This window comes from Canis aureus, chromosome 6 (assembly GCF_053574225.1).
Source record: "Canis aureus isolate CA01 chromosome 6, VMU_Caureus_v.1.0, whole genome shotgun sequence".
Classification (NCBI taxonomy): Eukaryota; Metazoa; Chordata; class Mammalia; order Carnivora; family Canidae; genus Canis; species Canis aureus.
The window spans coordinates 9,166,842-9,191,262 of record NC_135616.1 but is presented as its reverse complement, the minus strand read 5'-3'; the positions used below and the strand labels follow the sequence as shown (position 1 = coordinate 9,191,262).

Here is a 24,421-nt window from a genome sequence, read left to right as displayed (position 1 = left end):
TATAGAACTTCTTTTCTTAATAAAAAATCCTAACTTTGAAAGTGAGATTCTGTGGTAACTAGTCGTAATTTTTAAGGTCTTCCTAGGGAACCAAACATTTATGTGTATGTATTGTTTCCCATCTCTGATACCTTGAAGGGTCCATACACTCTGTCACCATAGACACATTTTTGTCCTGTAAAAAGACAAGCTCTATCCAGTGCAGATAATAAGGTCTTTGATGTCCTGAAAATGCTACCTCTTGGCTAAACACATACAATACTGAAATTATTACACATAGAGAATTAGAGTTTTAAATGCATTTACCATTTTTATTTCGCTATGCAGAAACATACATTCACCATGGGCTGTGTGATGCAGTTGACAGTGTAATGGAGAATATATCTTTTTGAAGGCTATTTATAACTAAACACTAAATAGTTTAATTACAGTGGAAATTCTGTACAATTTAAGGCTTGGCTCTTAACTAGATTGTAAATATGGACCAGATTCAAAATAAAACACTTTTTTTTTCAAGTAAAAGAAGAAAAATCAACTTAAAAACACAAGGAAAAAGAAAAGAAGAAAGAAAACAAAGCAACAGAAGCCCAACAGATTTTTCTGGAGTGAAATTTCATAATATTGTAAGCTAACAAAAACAGGTTTCTTCCCCCAAATAATGACAATTTACATATTTAGGACTTGTTAGGGAACTCTTGGAAGCTTTCCAGGTTGGACGCGGACCAAAGCGAACAAGGAAGAAATCACATTAATATGCTAAAATCAGTACTACCTTATAACGAATTAAATTAGATACACAAAGCAGGATTGTAAGCATTAAATATTTCCAGAGAAATCGAGAGTCGTTGCTGTTTACGAGTGAGAGTAATAAAACCAGGTGAAACAAGTACAAGATTCAAGTTGTTTACTGAATAAACTTGGGTTATTGGCACATCTAATCTGGGATAAACCTGACACATCGGACCTAGACAGCTTCTAGCATTTTAGGGTAATCTTCATTTGTCTGTAAACAAAAGATCTGTCACCTAAGAAATTGTGGTTTTGTTTAGACTTTAATAATAAACTATGAAAGGCATGAATTGTTTATGTGTTACATGAGATCACGGTTTATATTGTTGGTTATGAACGTGCAGATATAGCTGAAAACTTAGACACTTGGTGGAAATTAAAAATGCTACTCTTTTGTAATTTTATCGTTGCTTCATGCAATATCAGTTTCGTGATGCTGATTCGGATTGTTTTATTATGGGAAGATCTTTCTGCCAGTGTCTTTATTAATGGTCAAGGTCAGTTCTTCTGGATTGAAATTTTCCATGGGCAGATAGATACAAGTCAGTTGGGTTAGAAGAGGGAACTCCATATAGGCTCTGGTTTTCCTAATGGTTTGCATGACTGGATTCATGTGCAGGCTAAATTATTCCTGTAGAAAAGAGATTTGATTGGTTACTCAGTGGAAAACACCTGAGAGTTTTCCTCAGATTAAGGCCACACAAAAAAAGTATCTTGCAGGTTATCAAATGAACTTTTTGACAAGATACTGTAAAATACCAGCATAAGTCACTGATATGCATTCTTACGTAACTACATTACCCAAGCAGCTGAAGCTCACCGAAGAAACCTTTTATTGCTTTCTATCTTCCAAATTATATTATTGAGCATAATGAGTGACTTTTGTATTTTTTTAGAGAGTCCACTATTCAATCTATATTCCCTAAATCAATGTTAGAGAACTTCCTTATTTCATTTATATGTGTAAAGCTTTTATGAGACTTTAATCACATAATCACATGTGCAAGTAGCTCAACTGTTGCATTCAGCATTCAAAGCCCTCTGGGGATGCTGGGTGGCTGTGAGTTCTTGCACGGCAGGTGAGTGTGCAAAACAAGTCTGTGCGCACTACAGAAGATGCTCATGATGCCAGCCAAACAGCCCTTGAAAAGGCATGCACACACTTTCCAGAGAAAAGCTGGAATACAAGACTGCATTTTTGCCTCCTCCTGAGACAAGACGCTATACAAAGAGGAAAAAAAAATCATCCCAAAGAATACAGAAAATATAAGACAACCAAAATGAAAGTGAGTGTCCAGGTTTAGAAACAAAGCAAAATGAGAGCATAATCAGAAGCATAACCAAATACAGTCGCAAAGGAAGCTTAGAATGAATGGGATAATGCTGTCGTCAAAAGGACAAAGGGGCACACTTTATTTCCCCAGTATTGGGCATACATGGATTGTGCCTTTTAGGATAAAATGGCCTTAGTTCTGATTAGGACACAGGGCAAGTGAAATCAAATCTGACCCTCTGAATTTGGATAATGAAGGGTACAGGGCATGAGTGAAAAGGAAACATCAGCGAGACCATGCAAGCAAAGACTGCTTCTTTCTTGAGCCTTTAACTGGTGAATATGCCAAAATCCACAGTATGGAACCCCCAGATCTGAAACAAACCAGCACCCACAAAGCAATTTTCTGCCCCTTGATGAGCAGCCCTGCTGATGCCAGTGAGAGAAGAAGGAAGAGGAGGTGGCAGGCAGGACAGAGGGAAGTGCCCCATGCTACATGCCAGCCAAGGCCAAGCCTAGAGAATCAGCGTCGCCTCTTACCTGGGGTCAATCCTCTCCATCTTCCGGTGTGATCTCTGTCTCTTTATGGACCACTACTTTGGTCACTGACATGTCAGGGTGCTGCTCTTTGGCCTCTTTAATTGCCTGAGCCAGCGCCTATCCCCAGGAAATCACAGAAGGGCAAAGACAAAAAGGAGGTGGAACATGCATGATCAGTAGCAAGGTGGAGACTTATGAGCTAGATTTATATATGTAATTTACAAATGAGGTACAAGGACCGCAAAAGGAATTGTACATTGCATATTGAAAATTCAATTCAGAAAACTGTTCAGACCGCATGATGGACTAGAAGAACAACACTGGGAAGAGTAGGGCTGACCAGTGTATGTCTGTTCTTCTGCCAGGGTATTTACGGCCTCATGCACACTACCTGGTCATGGTCGATGTCCGCATCTCCTGTGATGACTATCCGCTTCTCAATTCTCGTCTCGGAGATGCCTCCTTTCACAGTCTGCAAGGGACAGACAAGTGTTACAAACTGACCCGCTTGGAGGAACAATCATCATTCAGTGGGGGAAATGGCAGAAAACGCTAGCAGAGCTTTAACTGACAGCATTCGTTAAGAAATGAATTCGTTGAAACACTTCTTTGGCAATTACTCAAAATCATTAATTCCAGAAGCGAAGCTACAGTGGAGTCCTTTGGGCGTGGCTGGCCCGTGTTTCTGGAACACCTACCACATGCTGAGGACTGGAGTTCCGTGTTAGGCAAGCAAAGGGTATCAGGGTGCATACTCCTAAACAGAAAGGAGCGTGTAGGAGCACACGCCCCGTAAGCAGAGTGGGCCTGAAAGCTCCAAGGCGCCTATCTGGGTGTCCTGATATTCACCAAACTCTTCGTCTGTGCAGCCCAACTGGGACGGTCTCTTCCCAGTCCACTTACTTTGGTGATGTGGGTGGTGGTCGTGGTACTGGTGGTTTCAGACGTGATCGTCTGCGCGCTCATTAGCACGCCTGGTTCCAAATCTGCACCAGCGTCAACCTACGAAAGCAGGGAACAGACACTGCACTCAGATCCCTCAGGGCATCTGAGTGGTCAGGACATCACAATGATTCAGTTATCTCCCCCCATAGCCACGTTGTCCAATCAGCACATGGGAGCCATGGCCTTGGGGACAGGCTCGCCCAAACACAGCCAGGGTTAATCATCTTTAAAAACTGGGCCTTGCGAAATGGGAGTAGTGTCTGCTCGAGCTGGTAGGCTTCCTCATCTATGGCTGGGGAAATAGGTCCCTGAGCCTCGTTCTACCTCGAGATATACGAAGACCAGTGTAAGTCACCTGATGCTTCGTCAGCAGTAATAAAGTTATAATTATTACCATTATCACTCTTGACAGACACAGTTTGGCTGCTGTGTCCTCTGAGTCTCACGAATTAAATGTCATGGGGTCCAACTTTAATGCAGTGAGCCACAGAGAGGGGCAAAGCAAAGTGCCAGGGCTTTGACCTTCATGCACAGTCTTACCTGTGACGATTCATACGTTATCGTTTTTGTTTCTGTGTGAACTACCGGCACTTCCTTGGTAGAGATTTCTAGCTTTACTCCTCCTGGTGAAACACTGCCAAAACTGTGGCTCTCTGTCTTCACAGTTGATGACTGTACCAATGGGAAGCAGGTAGAGTGGCTATTTAGTAGTTTGCACAAAGACATGATTTTGGCTTTTTCCTCCCCTCTCGGTGGGTATGTATGAGTACAGGTTAGTATGTAGTAAATGGTTAGGTGTAACGTGGGGAGGGTTAGTTGAGGAATGTCTTTCAGAATTCCAGAGAGTTTTTCACATGGGATGTTCCAGGTAAAGGAAAGCATTTTGAAGGAAATGTTTAAAAAACTATTTTTATGTTGCCTTTCCTGTCTTGCCTAAACTAATAGATCAAAAATCATCAATTCGCCTTTTATTTAATAACTTCTTAGAAAGAAGGAACAGATTTTAAGACATCAGCCACCCCTCACTCCATATACTTTAGGAATCTCAGTAAAAGAGATAAAGAACGAAGTTCTGGCATTTGGTACCGGGGCGAGCATGGTTTTTGGGCCTTCTGGGTAAGTATCCTGATCAAAAATAAATTTATCAAATTTTCTACTATCTTGGCTGGCCACGCATTCCCCAGGTTTACTGCCAATAATTACAGTGAAGGTAGAAACCATTTCCTGGAACCACACATAATTAATAATCATTAAATACGTTTGCATGTGAACCCAAAGATGGAAACCAGCATGGAGGCCCTGTCGCCGTGCAAGAGGGGGAATAAGAGGAGAAACAAATTGCACTTGGAAAAGGTAGAAAATTAAACTTAGCTTTACACTTTACGCTTAACGAGATTTTGGGGAGTCATATGTCAGTTTTACGTTGGTGCTGAAAGTAACGTCAACTACTAGTTACCTCAAAATGAGGTTTCTGTTCCCGAGTTTCAGGAACGTGGGTTGTTGTGCTCTGCTCCTCCTCTGGCTCGTGGGAAGCAGCAGCTGTCTCTTCCTGTTCGAGGACAGCTTTATCGGCCACCTGCCCCTTCTCCTCCTTAGCCCCCTCCGGCAGAGCAGAGCCCTCCTTCCCTTTCAAGCCAGAAGCATCAGCAGATGCTGCCTGTGTCGCAGCATCCATGTCATCTCCAGCCACGTAAGAAGCATCCCCACTCGCATGCACACTCATCACATGTCTTTCCTCCACCAGCACGGTTTCCTGCACAACCTTCTCGGTGCTAAGTGGCTGGGGGCTCGGTGCTAAATGGCTTGTTTCTGTCTCCGTCTTGCTGGACTCCGTCTTGGTTTCTGTTTTCTGCATGGGAGAGGATTGGGGTGTCATTGTGGCTTTCCATACACCAAAGGTCACAAAGCCAAAATAAAAACAAAAGCAGCCACTCACCAGGACACCTAAAGCCAGTGTCAAGTGCTTATAATCAGAAACGCTTACAAACGCTTTCATTCCTCCCACCAGAATCTCGGAGGCGCGTCCTCTGCCCCAACACACACACACACACACACACACACACAAGCCTGTGCTGCTATGTCGTGATATCTGCAGATGAAACAGGATGCGGCATAAAACGCAACGAAAACAAAACAAAATGAAAGCACTATAGCATTTTCCCACTGATTCTGGCAGCTTTCTGAGACCTAATGGATGACATAAGATGCTTAAAAAATTAAATGCTATTCAGATTTTTCAACATGACTGCTTTTTGAATATCTGAAGTATGTTCTAGTGATGCAAATAAAGGCACATCACAGCTATGCCAAGCAGGCACGAAGGAAAACACCTGAAGATACCTCTCAGGTGTTTAAGGCCTTAGAGCCACTTGGATGCAAAACATGCATGCACACACACGTGCACACACACCAAAGAGGCATAAAGAAAGGCAAATAGGCAGAGTCAGGAACACCAAAGAGGGAGCAATTGGCCACCTGAACCCAGCTTTGAGAAGTAGAAGTAACCCCTCCTATGAATTCTGTTGGTTTCCTTGCAGATTCTAACAAACTGAAGATTTCAGAGCCATCCATGAGCTTTTCAGAAGACGACTGTTTAGTCTGAGTGAACAAAGAAACGGACAGTCAAACACAGAGACAGGAACAGACGGGTATAGTCACATTCACAGCTGCTTAGACAAAACTGTAGGGGAGGAAGGCGGGAGGAGGCAGGAGGGAATCTACCATACAGATTTTGGAAACAGAAAAGAATGGGAAATAAAATAGCAACTTGAGGTGACCATGAGCTCTGGTTTGGTAAAGCAGAGAGAGTTATTAGGATGTGGGTGGTGCCGGCATAAGCAGGTCATTTCCCCTTCATTGCAAGCCCCAGGCAGCACTACCACATCTCGGGATCGGGGAGCTGGAAACAAAACGGAAAGTGTTTTTAATGCTTACACTGGACTGCGCTATCCATCTAACCACGAGAAAAATGAAAAAGCTAGGGTTGGCGGCTCTCAACATAAAGCCAAATAGCGAGAGGAACAGAAAAGTTTAGGGTGGAAGGGCACTGCCTCAAAAAAAGGTCATGCTGGACTCTGACACGGTGGCCCAAACGAAAGGCACTGGTTACCACAACTCGGGACGTGGCCGACTCGGTAACGTAATGAGCAGTGGCCACGGTGACAGCCGGTTCCTGGGAGTATCTCCACTCGGACAGGCTCTTCCTCCTGGGACCAAAGAGCCCCACTTTCAAGACCTCGCCCTCCGCTGGCTCCATCCTGGCGAGACGCGTGCTGTCCAGGCCCGCGAGGGGCCCCGTGGCCCGGCCCGACCCTGGGGCTTTCTGCACATCTTCTTCTTCCTCAGGGCTGGGCCGCCGGGACTCGGCTTCCCTGATGGGAGCCAGGGATTCGGACAGTTTCCGTTTGGGGGTGTGGACCTCGGGTGCTCTTTTGGGCTTCTCATCAGGGGCGGCGTCCAGGACCTCGAAATCGGCCGTGGGTGGAAAGGCTTTCATGGGCTCCGCCAAGCCTCTCTCTGCTTTCTGGAAGGCTTCTGGACTGCAGGGCGGCACCCCCTTCTCCCCCTCCTTGGCTTTCCCAGTCATGGTAACGATCTTTCCCGATACGGTGTCGTAGGACTTTCCTAGAGTGTATATTTTCTGTTTGCTTTCTCCTCTCAACTGCATTTCCCGGGCCCAGTCATCGAAGCTCTGCATTTCAATGGCACCGGATCTTAACAGATCGGCGGGGATGTCACCGGTTCTACTGCTCACCGTCACGACCTTGTAAGTCACAATCTTTTTCGAATCACCATCAACTACCTCAGTGGGTACTTTGTCTACAATAACCCAATCCTCTGTGCCCTATATTTGAAATACAAAAGCTAAATTAGACATTCTGATGGTCTCATTTCTAAATTAAGAATCATCTAAGAAAACCAGGGCAAAAGCTACACTGTGATGTGACTGCACGGGGCTGGTGTTAATATCTAATAATTATGCTTGCAAATCTCTTCCTGTCTGTAATTTATAAACTCTGACATTCCACTTGGCATACAGTCTGCACGTGGAGTTGCCATTTCAGATTTCTTGAAACAGGACCCTACCTTGGTGGTAAAGTTTTGCAAGAATATATTTGACCTTATGCTAAACTCTCCGATCATTTTAGATTTCAAGATTAAATGACGTGACTGAAGTTGTTGTACAAGTCATGTAGCTTGTATTGACACAAAAAGACGGTTCCTGGGTAACTGTAATACCACACTTCACTTCTTATCTGCTGTTTTCACAAAGAACTTGCCAGCATCCATCCCATTAAGTTTCTGTGAATAAATACCATTTTTCATGTTTGTAAATCAGACTTCCTTAAATAGGATGATCAAATGCACTACAGCACTTACTATCCAATAAACAGTGAGTGTGCCTATACTCCAGGCCCTGCAGGGAAGTGCCTCCTACGGCTGGGGCATTGTTGGAGACTCTTAGAAATAGGTCATGGTGGTCTGTATCGTGTTCCAATCTTATTTATAAGTGAAGTTCATTGTCTGAGCAGTTTTTTTGCCACTTTCCTTAGTCTTACTTCCAATATAGCAGAAGAAATCAAAGTTAAGGAAGTTCTATTTGAGAAGGTTAAAAGGCTGAGACCAGGCAGCGGGCTAGTCTAACAGATCACGGAGGGAAGACAAATCAAAACCAGGGGCAGATGAGCACCTTGATTTACATTTTAAACTACAGTGTTTTTCTACTTTCATATTTATCTTGGTCTAAGCACTTGAATCTAGAAACGTGTGCCTTAAGAACAAACATTAGAGAGCAGTCTACACGCTGGTGCTGGATTAAATGAAATGAATTGAAAAATAACCTCTAAGGTCGATGGGACAGTTTTCTGGAAAATGATTTGATGAGAGGTAACCACAGAGGCCGCAGAATCTCCTTCCTGCATTTTCTTTATCAGACTCGGCTAGTGGGAAAACCAATAAAAGTTCAGAACTTTCACAATCAGTCAAGGTCATCTAAATTAGTACCACTCCATAGGGAAAGCAGAGAGTAAAGAGTCCAATAATATTGTTAGAAAGCATAATCATCATGGTTCAATGACTATACACAGATATAATCACCAAGGAACAAGAGCCATAAAGGAATGATGGCTAACTGGTAACTAAAATAGTAATAAAGCTCCCTCTTCCCTTCCCCAGAATCTAAGCAAAAATGAAATACCTACCTTATTTGGAAGCAAGATAAAATTACAAAAGAAAATAAAAACTAAAGACATTTTCATGACACTGAAATCTGAAGAGCGATTCCCTTCTGGGAAATTCCTTTATGTTTGTTTTTTACCTGAGACTCAAGGAATGGAGAGCTTCCTTGCTGCAAAAATATAACTTTTTCAGAAATTTCTCTTTCTTCATTGGTCTGTTTGAATAAAGGGGGTTGGGTTGGAGAGGAGGAAGCAGACAGTTTCCAGAAAAGGCAAGTTAGGAAGACAGTTCTTTTACTGTGTCTTACATATAATAGTCATTCATCTTTTTCTGAAGAAGTAAATTATTGTTTATGAATTTGAAAAATGGTCTGAAACTTTCTCAACGTTTAATCATTTCCCAAAAGTAACAGATTATTTCCTGAAGCTCCAGTGTTTGACTCACACCTTTGCCACTTCTACCAACAGAAAACATGCAAGAGCAATAGAAAGAGCTCCCTGACATTAGCACAGTGTCTAGGCTAGTCATCTGCAAAACTGGAGAAGTGAGTAGTAAAAGAAGTTGTTAAGATTAAAAAAAAAATTAAGGGAGAAAAAGATCCTCACTCCTGCATTTGACAAATAGTTGATTGCATTCCCTGCTGAAGCGCTGACTTAATCCCGGGCAAGGAGATGCACAAGGGCCATCGCATCAGCTACTGGTTTGAGTAAACTCAGTTGGACCTTGATTGATTCCTTTATTATTTCACAAGGTATATTCAAAATTTATAGGTTTATTTGAACTTTTATTAAGATGGCAAATAACTTTAAAAAGTCAATTTCAAAATATCTTAGTGAAAAATTAAGTGCTTCAAATCATGCTTTAACATGTACCATTAAGAAACGTTGAAGTAAATAAATATGACACATTAGCAACTAGCTTCTTCCTTTTATCTTTTTATTATTTCCTTTAGTATTAAATAGGAATAATTCAAGGGGCCATATACTAGCCACTAAGCCGACCCCTGTGCCGAGAGTATAGCGCCATAGAGTAATGACAGAAAGGGTTATTTCATCTAAAAAATCCTAATATAAAGCTCAAAGTTTCTAGAACAGAGCTTTTAAAATAAGTTCTATTGTAAACAATGTAATTTACTGAGAGTTATTTACTATTCCTATGTGTGTACAAATCAATCAGGACGACCTCTAATAGTCTACCTATAAGAGTTTGTAAGGGGACATCTTAAGAGTTTGTAAGGGGACATCTAGAATATTCCCCCTGAAGGTCTTACTGGCAAATTTTGATAACATCAATCTCCTATCCCCCTTTTTCAGTTAGGAACAAGAAAGATATTTCTGAAGGGTAAAAAAACAACAACCCTGTCCTGTCCCATTTTGGAGAAAGGTGTTGGAAAAGACAAAATGTACCATGTGGGATCATTAAATATGGATTTTTGTTTTGTTTTGTTTTACTCTCAAATGTGGCCTTTTTGTCACAGAGGAATAAGAAACAGGAAGGAAAGGTCAAAATTGTAGGTACTTTTCAGAATACCACTGGTAGGCCTCTAATTATAATCACTGAGCTAAAGATTATTCCTAGGATGAAAGTCTAAAAAAAAAAACAAAAAACAAAAAAACAAAAAAAAACCCAAACCAATAGCAGGAAAACAGTGTTTGTTTTTTTTTGTTTTTTTGTTTTTTAGCATATCCTGTTATCTGACATCAACTAATTTCAAAATTGTCTTTGTCTATAATGAAAGTACCAACACTGTCTGTATTCTGAACTGTGTGTGTATGTCCAGTGCGAGAAAAGGGTCACATAAGGGATAGAGCTTAAAATCCTATAGTCAACCTCAGTGCAGTTAGTTTAGCTAAAGATAAGTGATGAGATGCTGATAACTAAAGAAAAGCTGATAATCGGTATGTTTACTTTTGTTGCAGGTTAGAACAGAGTCAGCTGTATACCCCTAAACATTTTTAGTGACTTAAACATTCATTGCTATGTCATAATTAGGAAACAAGGCCCTTACTGACCTGCAAATGTACAGAGGTATTACTCTCTCTCAGAGGAGCAGGGATTTGTGCAGAGCCATGGCCCTTGTTTCTCCTTGGGCCAGGGGTTCTCAAGCTGCACTGTGCATTAGAATTACATGGAGAGCTTTTAAATAACAGTACTCTGTGGGGCTGCAGATCAGACTAATTAAATCAGTCTCTGATTAATAGATCCCAGGCATCAGTATTTTTAAACTTCTGGTAGGTAATTTTAATATGCACCTAGAGTCGCACCCCAAGGCTTGGATGGAAAGTCACAGAAGTCAGATTCGGAGAGTGAAGATAACTCTCCCTATCCAGAAAGAGATGATCATGGTGAATGTTCCTCCCCCCCCCCCCCCCAATTGAAGGCCCAGGCAAGATCTGCCTATCAAGAGTAGAGCTGGACTAGAAAGCATACAAATGCACAAATAGAGTTGATTCCAGATATTCATGGTAATTATGTTCAATAGAATCACCATGAACATGAGTTTGTGTATAATGAACCATTGATTTTATGGGAAACATATGGTTTAGGTCTCTGTGAGCCTCTGGTCATGGTATTGTCATCAACTGTTCAATACATACCCTTGTTCTGTATGTGTTTTTGTTTAAATACTCCTATTTAATACATATTATTGATCCGTTAACATTGAACTCATGGCCAGCAGCACTATGACTTATTCCTGATGAGATTTCTCTAACATATCTTCCCAAAAAGCATATCACAGTGCTCTTGTGCTGAGCAACACTAGCTAGCACTTCGGCACTCTGTGTGGGGGTTATTTGAAACAGCAGAATCACCCATGGACACACAAAACCATAGCACTAAATAGGCACAAAAAGCACATGTGTTCATAGTACGGAGACTCAACAGGAAGGCAGAGCACTGCCTTGTTCAACCAAAGCTGGGAACAGGCACGGTTGAGACTCAAAGTTTTCACCACTCTGTGTCTGTCTGCAGACAACTGTGAAAGTGCCATTAATACTGAGTTTAGGGTTACAGTGAATTTCAGCAAGTAGATGAATGTGCAAATATGGAATCTGTGATTGAAGAAGATCAGCTGTGCTAAGCTTATGTACTGTAAAACTACCACCTATGTTCAAAAAGAGGATGATACTGACACTGCACAAGTGCTAGTGGGTATTTCATTTTGGTTGGGATTTGGAAACTTTACCTATTCAAGTGACCAGGAGGGAATGTACTTCTAACATGGACTAATAAGCCTAGGTGGATCGTAAAAGGCTGTTGTGGGAAATATTTGTGGAGACATACGCGGAGCCCTTCACGTACCACACATCTATCCTTCCTGTTTGGTGGGCCCTGCCCTGTATGTGGATTTGTCTATGCTCCAAAGTTAATGAGGAGATGCTTTGGGGCATCCTTGCAACTTATGTGCTATTAAATCACTATTTGAAAGTTGAAACCACTGGCAATAAAATTCACACTTTATAGTAAACATACACAGTATTTTTAGAATATAATCACCACTACTAGCCACTGTAGATTACTCAAGTAATCTGAATGAAACTGATGTGTATCAGTACAGGAGTATTTTGGCAACAGTACTTTTCATTTATTCTGCATAAAAGGGCCCCTTTCAAAGTAATTCAAATGGATATACACCTTGTCACTTTTGATAGATAGCTTTTAAGGGAAGTTTAGAAAATGATCGAAATGAGTGTAAGTAGATTTTTCTTTTCACTACAAGGACCTAAGCATTGCATGTAGACGACCACTTAACGGATTTTTCTCCCATAGAGGCTGAAGTTTTGATTTTCTTCTGTCTCAGCTTTCTGGACAACGATGTTACAATAAAGGGAACTTGATAAGAAAGAAGTTAACCAGTATAATGCTAGAAAGATCTGGTTATTAAAAAACTAGTTCTTTTGAAAGACAGATAAAGCAAGAGGATGTTGAATAGTTGACAGATGGGCACCACTGCCATTTGTGGGTCCCACAGTGGGAGCCCTGAAATAGTATCAGCTGAATCCTCACTGTCTGGCTGTACATTTCAAGAGAGCTTTTCAATATGGAACAGTCTTACTTGAAGAGACATTCCGGCCTCTACTTCATTAAAAATCAAAAACTGATTATAAATCGGTTAAAATAACCAGTTGCTTCTATTTTAAAAAATCAGTTAAAAATCAAAATCAAATCGAACGCTAGTTCTACCAGTAAAAAAACACTGGTTTCTCAGAGTGAAACATAACCTGAAATTCTGTCAACTTCAGATCAGTGTTTAGTCAAACATTAGACAATCTCTCTACGCCTCATCTTGCAACTGATGAGAAACATTCGTGGGTTTTCAGGGCATTTCTGAATGTGGCAGAAAAAGCGTTTTCAGAAAAAGTGTCAGTTCATTAAGACAATATCTCCATTTCTCCCAGCTGTGAAATCTAGGTTTGTGGTTAGAATAAACCAATTTGCATGCACTGTAGTTTCCCTGGGCCTCCTTGTTCACTCCCAGCACCCTGTGATGTGTCTGCTCATCCCTCACCCGCCACATCATTTTACTCTGCAGCTTTGCTTTGGAGGCCTAAGTATGTGAGTTCAGGTTATACGCAGACAGGCGGCAAGACTGTCTACTCAGAAGCTTGCCAACTGCGTTCCCCAGGGGCAGGCCCTGTAGAGGAGTGATGCTAGTGAACAGAAGACGATGGCAACCCAATGCCCGAATACCGACCTCTTCAGGTACAAGTGGTTCGATCATGGGCGCGTCCTCCTGCCTGGCGGCTAGTCGCACTGGGGAAGTAGAAAGCCTCTTTTCCCATTCATTCGTGATGGCAGTGTCTGTGGAGGTTTCTAAAAAGGTTCTTTTCAGCTCACTAATATTGGTTTGGTGTTTCATCAGGTCATCTTGAGTTTTATCTAGCTCCTATATTCAGAACATAAAGAATCCAACAGTCAATGTTTTACATTTGCCTTCCTATCTGCGTTTTTTTTTTTTTTTTTTTCTAAAGTAATGTCAATCTCATTAGTACTCAAAATAAAAGGAATCTGATCAGGGCTCATGACACTACTACAAGCACTTTGGTGAAAATGTGATATTTCTAAGGAAGAGAGAAGAAAAAAAAATCTAGTTCACACAAGCAGAAAAATCAAAAGAGTTTTTAAAGGCAAACTATAAATATAGAGTGTAATTCACATGTAACAAGAAATTAAAACAAATACACACAGGAAAAAGGATCTATATCTAGGAGAAGGAAGGAATCAGAAAGGAATCAAAGTAGGCTAAGAAGGTATCCCCACTTATTCACAGGTGAGAGCACACAGTTCATGCACCATCGTATGAGCCCACAGGTATGCCACTAACAGAAATGCCAACACACACAAACATGCACTGGTATATACCAATACCAACCTCTAACATAAGATTACTATGTTTGACATACACATTTTCACCCTTTATTCGCTTAATCAGACTATTCTGAAAAAAGTGGAGAAGAAAGGGAAAGGTAAGGGACACAGTAGTCACGGGAACAAATGCCATCCTCCACACTGCACCGACAACACGGGTAACCGCCTACGGAGCATGCTGGAAGGCTGGGACACCGTAGACGAACAATGACTTATCACACACTGGTTTTTGTTTTTGTTTTATTTTTAATTTTCTACCTGTGCCTTGAGCTCTGCATCTTCCTCCTGGTCCGACTGCCAGCATCAAGAAAGAGTGGGAAATAAAGTCTTACCATGTAATTGACTCTATGATCGAAGAACTATGCTCTATAGAAACTTGCACTAGTTTGCTCTTGTTTGAATATGGATGTCATTTCTTTCCTGTATGCAAGCCACCACATTCTCACACATAAATTACGATGCTTATGAAGAAGACAGGGGTAAAAGATTCCCTGCTCGGTGAGTCTCTGACACTTTAACCTGGTGACTTCTAAGTGCCAATGAGCACACACACATACGTGGGAGGTGACAGCCAGCACTTGGCAGGCTAGCCTTAATGAACACTAGAAATGGTTCAGGAAGTGTGGGGAGCCACACCCAAACTACAATCCACAAGAGTGGTTATGATTACCCAATAATGAGAGCTCCCTTAGGATCTATAAGTCTTTATAACCCTATGAGGTTATAGCTATTATCCCCAATTTATAGGTCAGAGAACCGAGGCTCAAAGAATTTAACAAAGAGGGTCCCACATTTAAGAATTTCTTGTAACCTTGAATTAGAACCTATAGACTTAGAAATAAATTTGGGAAGGGAGGAGGTTGATATGAGTTAAGAAAGTTAAAAAAAAAAGGATCAACTACCATCAACATTATCAGCATTTCTTTAAAATGTAGACAGGATCACTGTTGAGTTTTTAAAAAATACAACAGATTTATCTAAAAGCCACTTCATTATCTTTATTTTTCTAATTTCAAGGATCTGTTTAGCCCTTGGACTGGTATCTGAGTACCAGCAACTAGGTAACTAGGCCAAGCCTCATTTGCAGGCAGTAGTAAAGCTGCATGTCTTGCCAGGGGTACTCGGACCCAGGTCCACAGAGGAGGATCACAGTGTAATTACAGGTGAGAAGAGGGAGACACCTGAGCAGGTGGCCTGCAACCAATTAGTCTTTCTTGGCCCCAGCACATTTCACCTGGAACTACTATGGTCCTGGCTCCCGAGAGGAGAGAAGGGCAAGTATTTAAAAAGTGTGAGAGTGCACAGGTAACTCTAACTCTGGCAACACACTAATTCTTAAGTGTGTGGTGCGCTCACAGCTCTTTTATTTTTAAGCTTCATAATTACCTATGTTGCATGTACACGTTTGCATGCTTCAAACATTATATAGTATCCTTTAAAACTGGTATAGAAATTTAGAGTATTATTAAAATAACTGGTATAGAAATTTAGAGTATTATTAAAATATTCTGCATTTACAGCACACATTAAGATTCTGATGAAGCTTACTGAATTAACGTGTAGCTACATGTAACTATTAATTGTTAAAAAATCAAGATGTAATTTTGTTATAATTTGGCACAGAAAATTATTAACTTGTAATAAATTTATATGTAATTGCTTAAAAGAATCTGGATAGTTGTTTTACAATATTATTTTTTAGAATTTCTTTTTAAGTACTTTCTATGCCCAATGCAAGGCTTGAACTCACAACCCCAAGATCAGGAGTCAGAGTGGCATGTTCTACTGACTGAGCCAGCCAGGTGTCCATACAATATTATTATGATTAATATATATTTTTTCAATGAAAAATTGTGATTTCCAGACTTTGAATTATACTCTGGTATTTCCGAAGGATGAAATTCAATAAAATTCCATTTTAAAAAGTATTTCTGGAGATATTTTCAATTATTATACAGATACTATTTACATTTTTAGTTCTGAATGTCTTACTAGAAAAATGTTCTAACTGGATGATGTAAAAAACAACTTAGAGTAAATACTATCACAAAGTAAAAAACAAATTCTGTGAGGACTTTAGGAATGTCTTGACTTCCATTACCATAGATACTGTTTTTACCGAAATTTTAGCTATCAGTAGAGAATATTTGAAAAACAACATAGGCGCACACATGTTTATTTACCCTTATTAAGGATAAATGATAGCATAGTATTTTTCCTATCACTGTTCAATGTGATAGCATTTTTTTTTTTAAATAGAGTACTAAGAGTAATTTGCTAATTTTTTCTTCCTTAGAGAATTCATTTCTTTTGAGTGACCTAGGTTATGTTCATCCAGTCTACAAACAGGAGTTAAAAGATGTATTATTATTTTAATTATTATTTGGGATCTAAAATATATCTAGTAAATAAGCTAATTAAATTGTGACCCTCCTCTTCACTTATCACGGCTATTATACATAAACAGCTTCTCATTTGGGAAAGGGGAATATATATGTACTTTTAAGTATTATTGGTTTAGCCAAAGGTTCTCAAGATGTGATCCTAAAATGGGCAGAGTCAACATCCCTGGGAACTTGCTAGAAATGCAAATTCTGGAGTCCCATCCCAGACCTTCTTTTGCAGGAGAAATAGGAGGAAGGGACTCTGCAGAGGATTCTGAGGCACGCCAGAATTTGAGAACCCCTGGCCTAGGCAATAGAATATATTTCTTGCCTCCTTTCAGAGTTAGAATTGATCTCTACTCTATCGAAGCTAATCTTCAAATGCCCTGAATGCAGAGCCATGCTCATGAGGTGCTTGCGCTGGGCTGGCGACTAGCCGCCCGCAGTGATGGTACCAACCTCAGTAGCAGTGGTTTCCCCGTCGGCCGCGGTGTCCGTGCGCTCACTGTCGGTCTATTGATCACAGGAGTGACCAGGGTCCAGGAGGAAGGCAGGAATAGAAAACAAACCCATTCGGTCAAATAGGGCATGGCACAGGTCAAACAGCTCACTGTCTTTGTGATCTGTATCCTACTACCTTCCCACATGAATGCCAGGTTCAAGCAAAAGCAAAAGAAAGGCCAGAGCTAGGTTTCATCAGCAGAGCCACTCGGAGGAAGACCAGAGGCATGCAGCCTGCGGGAACCGCAGGAACTGCATTAGCCAAGCTGACTTGTCTGATTTCACGTCTCAGGAAAACCAAATTGTCATTCTTTCCCCCCACTTTTAACTAAAACCCCGAGAAAGGTCTCTTAAAAATGTTTAATGCAAATAAAATTGATGTTTATATCTGTTTTTCTACTAATAAGTCACATTTGAAAGGTAAATTTAAATAAATTAAATTTAAATTAAAATGTAAATTTAAATAAAAAGCTACTATAACAGTCACTGGACTTTCAGCCCCTCATTTATATCATGTTGATAATTTACACTCATGTATGACCATCAGGCTGTCTGCATTACCTATTGATTATAAAAAGCACATGCCAGTGACTCACAGGCATATGTTTTACATGTGAAAAATATAAGTCAGTTTTCAAGTAGCAATGTTAACTAGAGTTGTCATAGACTAACTGTTGTATTTATTTTGCCCCACCCTCCAATATAAAGAAGTTTATAAAGGAAGTATTTAAACATCTCTTCCCAAAACAACCAAATGAAGCAAATTATAATAATAAAAAAATAGAGAAAGAGAGACATCTACTTGTAAACAAATAAAACAAAGCACAGCATTTGACAGAGCCTAAGTTTTTAAGGGAGAATTATAATAGTAATTTCAGGACTGGTTTTTAAGCTGTTTCATTGAGGTTTATGGTTTCAAACTATTTTCTTTGGAGTACAACAGAACCATTGCCATTGAAAGTGGGACATTTGAATGCCATAATGTAGTATTAACTGACTTTCCCTTCACAAATGTCAACTAATCATTACTAAAATTCCCTTGAGCAAAGGCACGCAATAAGTATTTTGAAAACAAAAATAAAAACTGGGGGCTGTAAGCATGTGAACCTGCCTCTTCAAATAATCTTTCAATCCTAACAACAAGGAATGTCAAGGAGGACAACTGGGACAGTGAGGTTCATATCAACCTAACTCTGGCTGGGCTGATTTCTTGGCGCTATTCCAAATTTCCATTTTATATATTCCTAAAAGAGAATACATTAAAATTCACGTTTGGCATGTGTGCCTGAGGTGGCCAGCTATTTTCAATGGTTTGGTAAAGAATGTGTCCTGACACATTTTCATGACCTGACAGCCTTGGCAATACACCTGGTTGGGGGGAGGGGTGACTATTTCATTTTCTTATGAGGGTGTTAGCATGGCTTTCCCAACTAGTAGCCTAGGGAAAGGCCAGTTTGACATAGGGGGAGAGAGACAAGTTATTGTTAAGGTATATGATAACCCAAAGAAACCTTATGCTTTCAAGAATAAATAGGAATGATCAGTGCTTGGCATACTAACTAGTTTTGTGAAAAACTTCCAAGGTGCTTGAAAGTATTTCTCCTCTTACATAATCACCCGTATGGTTTTAAAAACTATTAAAGCATTCTGGCTTTAGATCACAGTCGTGGTTGAGAGTGAGAGCTCTGATCTCAGACTAACATGAACTCAAATCCTTGCTATTGAAGTTTCTGACACACTGGGCATGTTTCATGCTTTAATCCTCATTTCCTTTCAGTAAAATGGAGAAAAAGCAACAGCCTTAACGGTATCAGGTAATGGGACACTAAGTGCTTTCTATAAGGCCTGATGCATGCAGACCTGAAAGTGCCTATAACTGTAATATGTTACATTAATATATATTAGTATCACATTATAATATTACATAATTATTTTTTTTTGCTACATGAAAAAATAGCTTAGGCCATATCTTAACTCCCTTAAATTCTTACTGAGCATGTAGTTATTTAACAAATATAGTGCATGATCAATAAATCATTGATAAATGAAGAAAGGCTGAATAAAGTAGCTTTTATAGCAACTGTTCTTTATATACTATAAGTAAACAAAACTATGAAACATCTAACATGTCACAGACTATCATATGAGTCTATATTTTCACAACTTAAAATGTTAAAAATTGGTTGATTCATTTTTTTTCCCCTCCAAATTCGAATCTTTTTTGTATCACGAAAAAATTCCTTACGAGCTGACACACAAATACATTCTATGGGATGGGGAGCTAAATTCAGCTTATGTTTCTTGATAAATGATTTAACATTCTGTGCCCCTTATGTGACCATTCTTGAAGGTACAAAGGAAAAAAAAAAGAGTGGTCAACAGCTTTCTAGTTTGAAGTGATTATGTCTTTCTACATTGGGTTTCACTCTTGAGAAAGGCTGGAGCTAATTAAGCTACCCCAACACGTGAGAAATGTAAACATTGATAAAATATTTGAAAAGAATTACATTCATTAGTGGTTTTGCAAAATGAACGTGACAGAGCTGAACCGTATGTTACACGAAGTCACTTCGTGTAGCTGCCAAAGTGCTTGAGGCCCAGAGAATAAAACAGGCCATGTAAACAAATGGCTTTTTTTTTTTTTTTTTTAAATGGAATGACCTACATAGGAGTGCTCCAGCTTGGCCTGAACTAGAGAGCATAGCTCTTAACACTTGGGTTAAGAGACGACATAGAACAGATGGCCACATGTGAAGTCTTGTGTCGGAAGAGCTGTCGTAGGCGCTCCGGGCTGGAGAGCAGGGCTAAGACCCCAGAGGCCCGAGCTGGCTCAGAGGTTTGCAGTAACAGCGAGAGTGATCTGCTGGGAGGCTCCAGTCACGTGTCACTGGCTTGCATCGGGGAACTGCTGTGATTTGTTTTGCTGATGTAATGCAGACATGCCCAAGTTTAACATTAATTTTCATGCATTGATTACAACAAGATGTATACCCTGGATTAGGCACAAGATCTGTGTGGTTTGCTATAGAAAAGTTCCGTTATTTTAGAATTCAGAAAAGCATAGAATGGCAATCTTTTTGCTTTATGTTAGCTGGACAACTCCACTGCTAAAGGGAAAATAGGTGTCCAGGCTGGAAACCAGCTAATATTACAGTCTCTGTCGATAATCTTGTGTTCTTAATGTTGTATGTTCTAGTCCTATGTTATTTGGCAATATTGCCACTGTGAGAAATAGTGATATTGAAGCCTAGGAGTCATTCTCTCAAAATACTTAACGTGTATGAAAATATTTTTACATCAAATACACATATATGTATATATAGCTGGAGCTAAGTCATACGACCCAGGAACCTTGATTTGAAAGGGCTCTTATGCAATATCAAATGGAAAAGGGCAAACTTTTATTTAAAACATCTAGGAGACCATTCCCATTTTTGTCCTGCTACTGAGAAATGGTCATAATTTCACTAAATATAGATACTTACACACCCTCACAATTCTATATACTCACAGGTGCAGCTCAAATTATGAGTTCTGGCTGAGCTGAAAATTGAATAGACTTTTTCTTTTTCTTTCTTTCTTTTTTTTTTTTTTGCATTGCTTTGACTTTGTGACTTTTTTTTTTTCTAAATGTTGGGATTACTGGGCCTGTCTCCTGCCACAAAACATCTTGCTTTGTGAGAACAGAAGAGCTGGAAGGGCCTGGGGAGGGTGTGGGCAGGAGAGGGGGCGACAGCCAGGCCCTCTGTTGGCAGCTTCTGTTCTCTTCCCCTGCACTCTGAAGGGAACTGCCAGGCTGTTCACAGAGCTGTGGAGTGATGGGAGGGCAGGGCCGTTAGGAGGAAAAGCTACTGGCTACCATGTCAACTCACTCACTGGCTCAGATGAGGGACAGGAGACGGACAGGTAGCAAGCATGTCTTTCTCAGACACAAGCTGAAGGCCCATCCCTTCCCTACTGGGCGCATGCCTGGCTGAGAGTCACAGGGGCCTGTCTGGCTTCCCTGACCTTCCCAGATTGTCCATGTGTGCATGCGTGCGTGCAGGCATGCGTGTGTGTGTGTGTGTGTTTTCTGTCTCAGGCTGGAGTTGAAAGAATCACTGCCATCCAGTATATGTGTTGGCACAGTTAGGACTGATGGACTTCCAGCCTACTTTTACAGCATGCAGACATCTTCAAGGAGTCTTTTCTCAATCATGTGGGAAAACTGCAGCTACTTCTGGTCTTCTTTGTGGCCCTTCTGACAACTAAGGTCACACAGGCCTTTTAAACTACTCGAGCATTTTTTCTGACCCAACACACCGTTGGGATCTGGTTCATCTTTGTGAGTAACAGAGACAGTCTGGCCATGACAACAGAAGAGCACAGTGGGGACATTTTGGAATTTCTGGGGAGGACAGGTGTTTATAGTTGGGGGAAGCTACCCAAATGATGATGACACACCTCCTACAGATGTTCATTTCCACCTCGCCTTGAGGATCATTTATCTACTGGTATCACCACCATGTACCATTATGCCAGGATGCCTTTGGGGAACACCCCATAAATCTGGGTCAAACTTTTTTCTCGGTCTTATGTGTCCCTTCCTTTATGAAACAATAACTGACCAGAACCATTTAACCTAACCCCAATTTTAACATAGCTAATGGGTTATTTAAAACTGACTTCTGAGTCGTTCATTCATCACTTGTAGAATCTGTGGGTAGCAGAAGGATTCTGGGCTGGGCGCAGACTGCTCCATCCACATGGTGTTGTGCCTAACCCTGGGGCCGGGTTGTACTCCCCGACACACAAAAACCTCTCACATGTCGGCACAGACAATAAATGAGGCTCTGAAAGTAGGACCACTATTGCAGTAGGCACCTAACAACTGTTTCGGACCGAAGCCCCGACCACGACAGGGAAGTGTGTTCTATGCCGAGGTACACACCTCTTCCTCTGAACTGTCACTCGGGTCATTGTCTAGTGAGGCACTCAAGGAGGCCGCCTTGGGCTCCAGGTAGCAGAGGCACATAGCCAGAGGGAAGGAGAGAGTGAGGGCATATGGCACTGAGAAGGAGGCGGAGAGCAGAAAGAAAAAGATGAAGAGGAAACAGGGCACAAGGGAGGGTGAGCGAATCGGGAGATAATGCTGCAGGCTCTGGGGGAGGAGGTTGGTTTCCGACAGGTTGGGGAAAGAGAGGTACCCATCATCATCTAGAAGAGAAGGGAAGGACTCCGGGAGCTGCAAGGAGAAGGAAAACAGGGTGGTCCCTTTGCCAGGCTGTGGCTTGTAGCTAAAAGCCACATCTTGGTCCCCTAGGGATGGCTTCCCTTTGTGGTCAGAGTCCAAGGCGGGCTCTCCATGCACACGCACGGTGCCTTTGGCTGGTTCCAAACCCAGGGGGTGACAGTCATTCTCCTTACACCTCCTACGGAGCTCTGGGGAGGATGCAGGGGGACGATGGGCTGATGGAGGGGACGGGGGACATGAGTCAGTGCCAAGCCCAGGTGACTGATGTGAAAGAGACAGAGAGAGAAAGCAGCAAACAGAGGTGCAAAAGGACAAAAAGAAAACTGCAATTAGTTAATTTTCTTATGGGTATCAATATAAAATTGTAAAACAAGAATTTTTTTAGCACTAGGGCTGTTCACGTACTTAAATTATTTAAGCTGCATGCCAACACTGCCATGAATGGCTACCGTTTTCCCATTAGACTGTCAAATACAGGGTGGGCTTATTTATTTATTTGTTTGTTTGTTTATTTTTAAAGTCAGAATAGAAGAATATTGGTGGGCAATCTCAAAGTCTACATGTTTCACACCATCCAAAAAAATTTGTTTAGACCAAACAACTCTAGAAAGTTTTAGGGTTCCGAGAGCAAGCATAACTCTCCGACAACTTCAAATCAAGACTTTCAATAACGTCTCTTGATCTCCAGCTAACAGATCTGTTACTAGAGTTCGGTTGGATTAAAAAACAAAAATGAATCCAAATTTTGATTATTAAAAAACATGTGTTTAGCATTATCTTTCCTCACTTAGTCAATTATATTCAAAACAGGTGGGTTTCCAAATCAAGAAGTTTCTGGCCTCACTCCTATCTGAGATGCAGCGCCACTCAGGGAAGTCAGCAATTAGTATTTTAGGAACTCATGCTCCCCAAAGAATTGAGGTTCCTTTGAAAACTTCTACTTTGGCTCCTTTCTCCATGATGTAAACAGACTTAAACTCAAATAAGGGTTTCAACAAGCTCACTAGCAAAAAGAATGTGCTTTCTTGTGATATGGCCCGTAAGCATTTACTTTGCATTAGTTGTGATCCATAAATAACAGAAAGGTACAATTTCCCTGCCTTCTGTTTTTTTTTTTTTTTTTTTTTTTTTGCCTTCTGGTTTTTTTTTTTAAAGTCGTCGCTATATTTAACTCCCCTGGTTTGAATCCTTAGCAGAATGACAAAGGCAGGCACCCCCACAAAGGTGCTCCTGGTGAGTTCAGGCTTCTGTGAGGAAGGGGAAGCTCTGTACATTCTCTCTGGCCTTGGCAGCTGTGACCACAGCCAGTTTCCTCTGCAGTTGGTGGAGGGCTGCTGGGCAGGAGGGGAAAGAGGGAAGCAAGCAAGCTCCAAACAGGACCTGGCATGACTTAGGAGCTGTGGCAGCCCCAGGAATTCAATTCAAGGTCACACAGAGCCTGCAGATAGACTTCCATTGCTCTCCGTGATACTCTGGGTGTGTGTGCGTGTGTGCGCACACACACGCATACATGTGTGGTTAGCCTAGAGACCTGGTAGTGTAGAAATTACCCATCCTGCTCTGTAAATCTCAATCCTGACCTGGTAAATATAAAGACAGAAGGTAAGAACATGCATAGATGAAACTGCATCATGGATATTCTAGAATTTAGAAAACTCTTTTCCGGTCTTAGGCAAGGATGTCTTTTCTCAATACTGGCATTTGACATAAAGCACTGGGTTTTAAACACGACCCTGCACAAATCCCATTCAACTTAGAATAATATAAAAGCTACAAGCTGACTTCTGCATGCAGCTGCCCAGTCACCTGGGGTGATCATTAGCCTGGGAAACATGCCTCCTCTCAAAGGAATCTAGGGGACCAGTCTTTTAAGAACTATTTTCAGTAATACACTTTCATTTGGGTTAAAAAATGAGTACCCTCTTTGTTACTTTTTGAAGATGGAGAAGAATAAAATGAAGGTTTAATTTTCCATGCTGCTTATTCAAGTGGTTTTTAAAAGACAGCTTTGCACTGTGGAAAATGAAGACAACCATCTCCCTACCTAAGCACTAGGCCTGGGCCACAGCCTTGCTGAAGGCATTTGGGTCAAAGTACTGGCTTCTCAGAGATTCAGACAATGAAAATCATAGTTTTTAGTCTTTTTGTTTTCCCATGCCATTAAGTGGAAAAAATGATGATGGTCTAGTGCTTTATTTTATTAAGATT

At 41.0% G+C, this 24,421-nt stretch overlaps 1 protein-coding gene across 38 annotated transcripts in view; it reads right to left on the bottom strand.

Moving 5' to 3' along the window:
• EPB41L3 (erythrocyte membrane protein band 4.1 like 3) overlaps positions 1-24,421 on the bottom strand; it is a 268,058-nt gene that overhangs the window by 41,094 nt on the left and 202,543 nt on the right. For 6 of the 38 annotated variants that reach the window (XM_077900074.1, XM_077900059.1, XM_077900067.1 and 3 more), the window contains exons 13-26: positions 21,911-22,474; positions 16,939-16,992; positions 14,100-14,165; positions 13,422-13,613; positions 8,865-8,939; positions 8,389-8,487; positions 6,657-7,391; positions 6,023-6,145; positions 5,004-5,396; positions 4,088-4,219; positions 3,506-3,604; positions 2,994-3,074; positions 2,603-2,719; positions 285-1,420 (exon numbers count right to left, since the gene is read on the bottom strand). In XM_077900074.1, coding sequence (XP_077756200.1) covers positions 2,609-2,719; positions 2,994-3,074; positions 3,506-3,604; positions 4,088-4,219; positions 5,004-5,396; positions 6,023-6,145; positions 6,657-7,391; positions 8,389-8,487; positions 8,865-8,939; positions 13,422-13,613; positions 14,100-14,165; positions 16,939-16,992; positions 21,911-22,474 — 2,724 coding nt within the window. In that variant the 3' untranslated portion in view covers positions 285-1,420; positions 2,603-2,608. Of the gene's footprint in view, positions 1-284; positions 1,421-2,602; positions 2,720-2,993; positions 3,075-3,505; positions 3,605-4,087; positions 4,220-5,003; positions 5,397-6,022; positions 6,146-6,656; positions 7,392-8,388; positions 8,488-8,864; positions 8,940-13,421; positions 13,614-14,099; positions 14,166-14,353; positions 14,390-16,938; positions 16,993-21,910; positions 22,475-24,421 lie in introns of those variants that run through there. The other 32 variants (XM_077900084.1, XM_077900082.1, XM_077900092.1 and 29 more) reach the window with 27 other exon arrangements.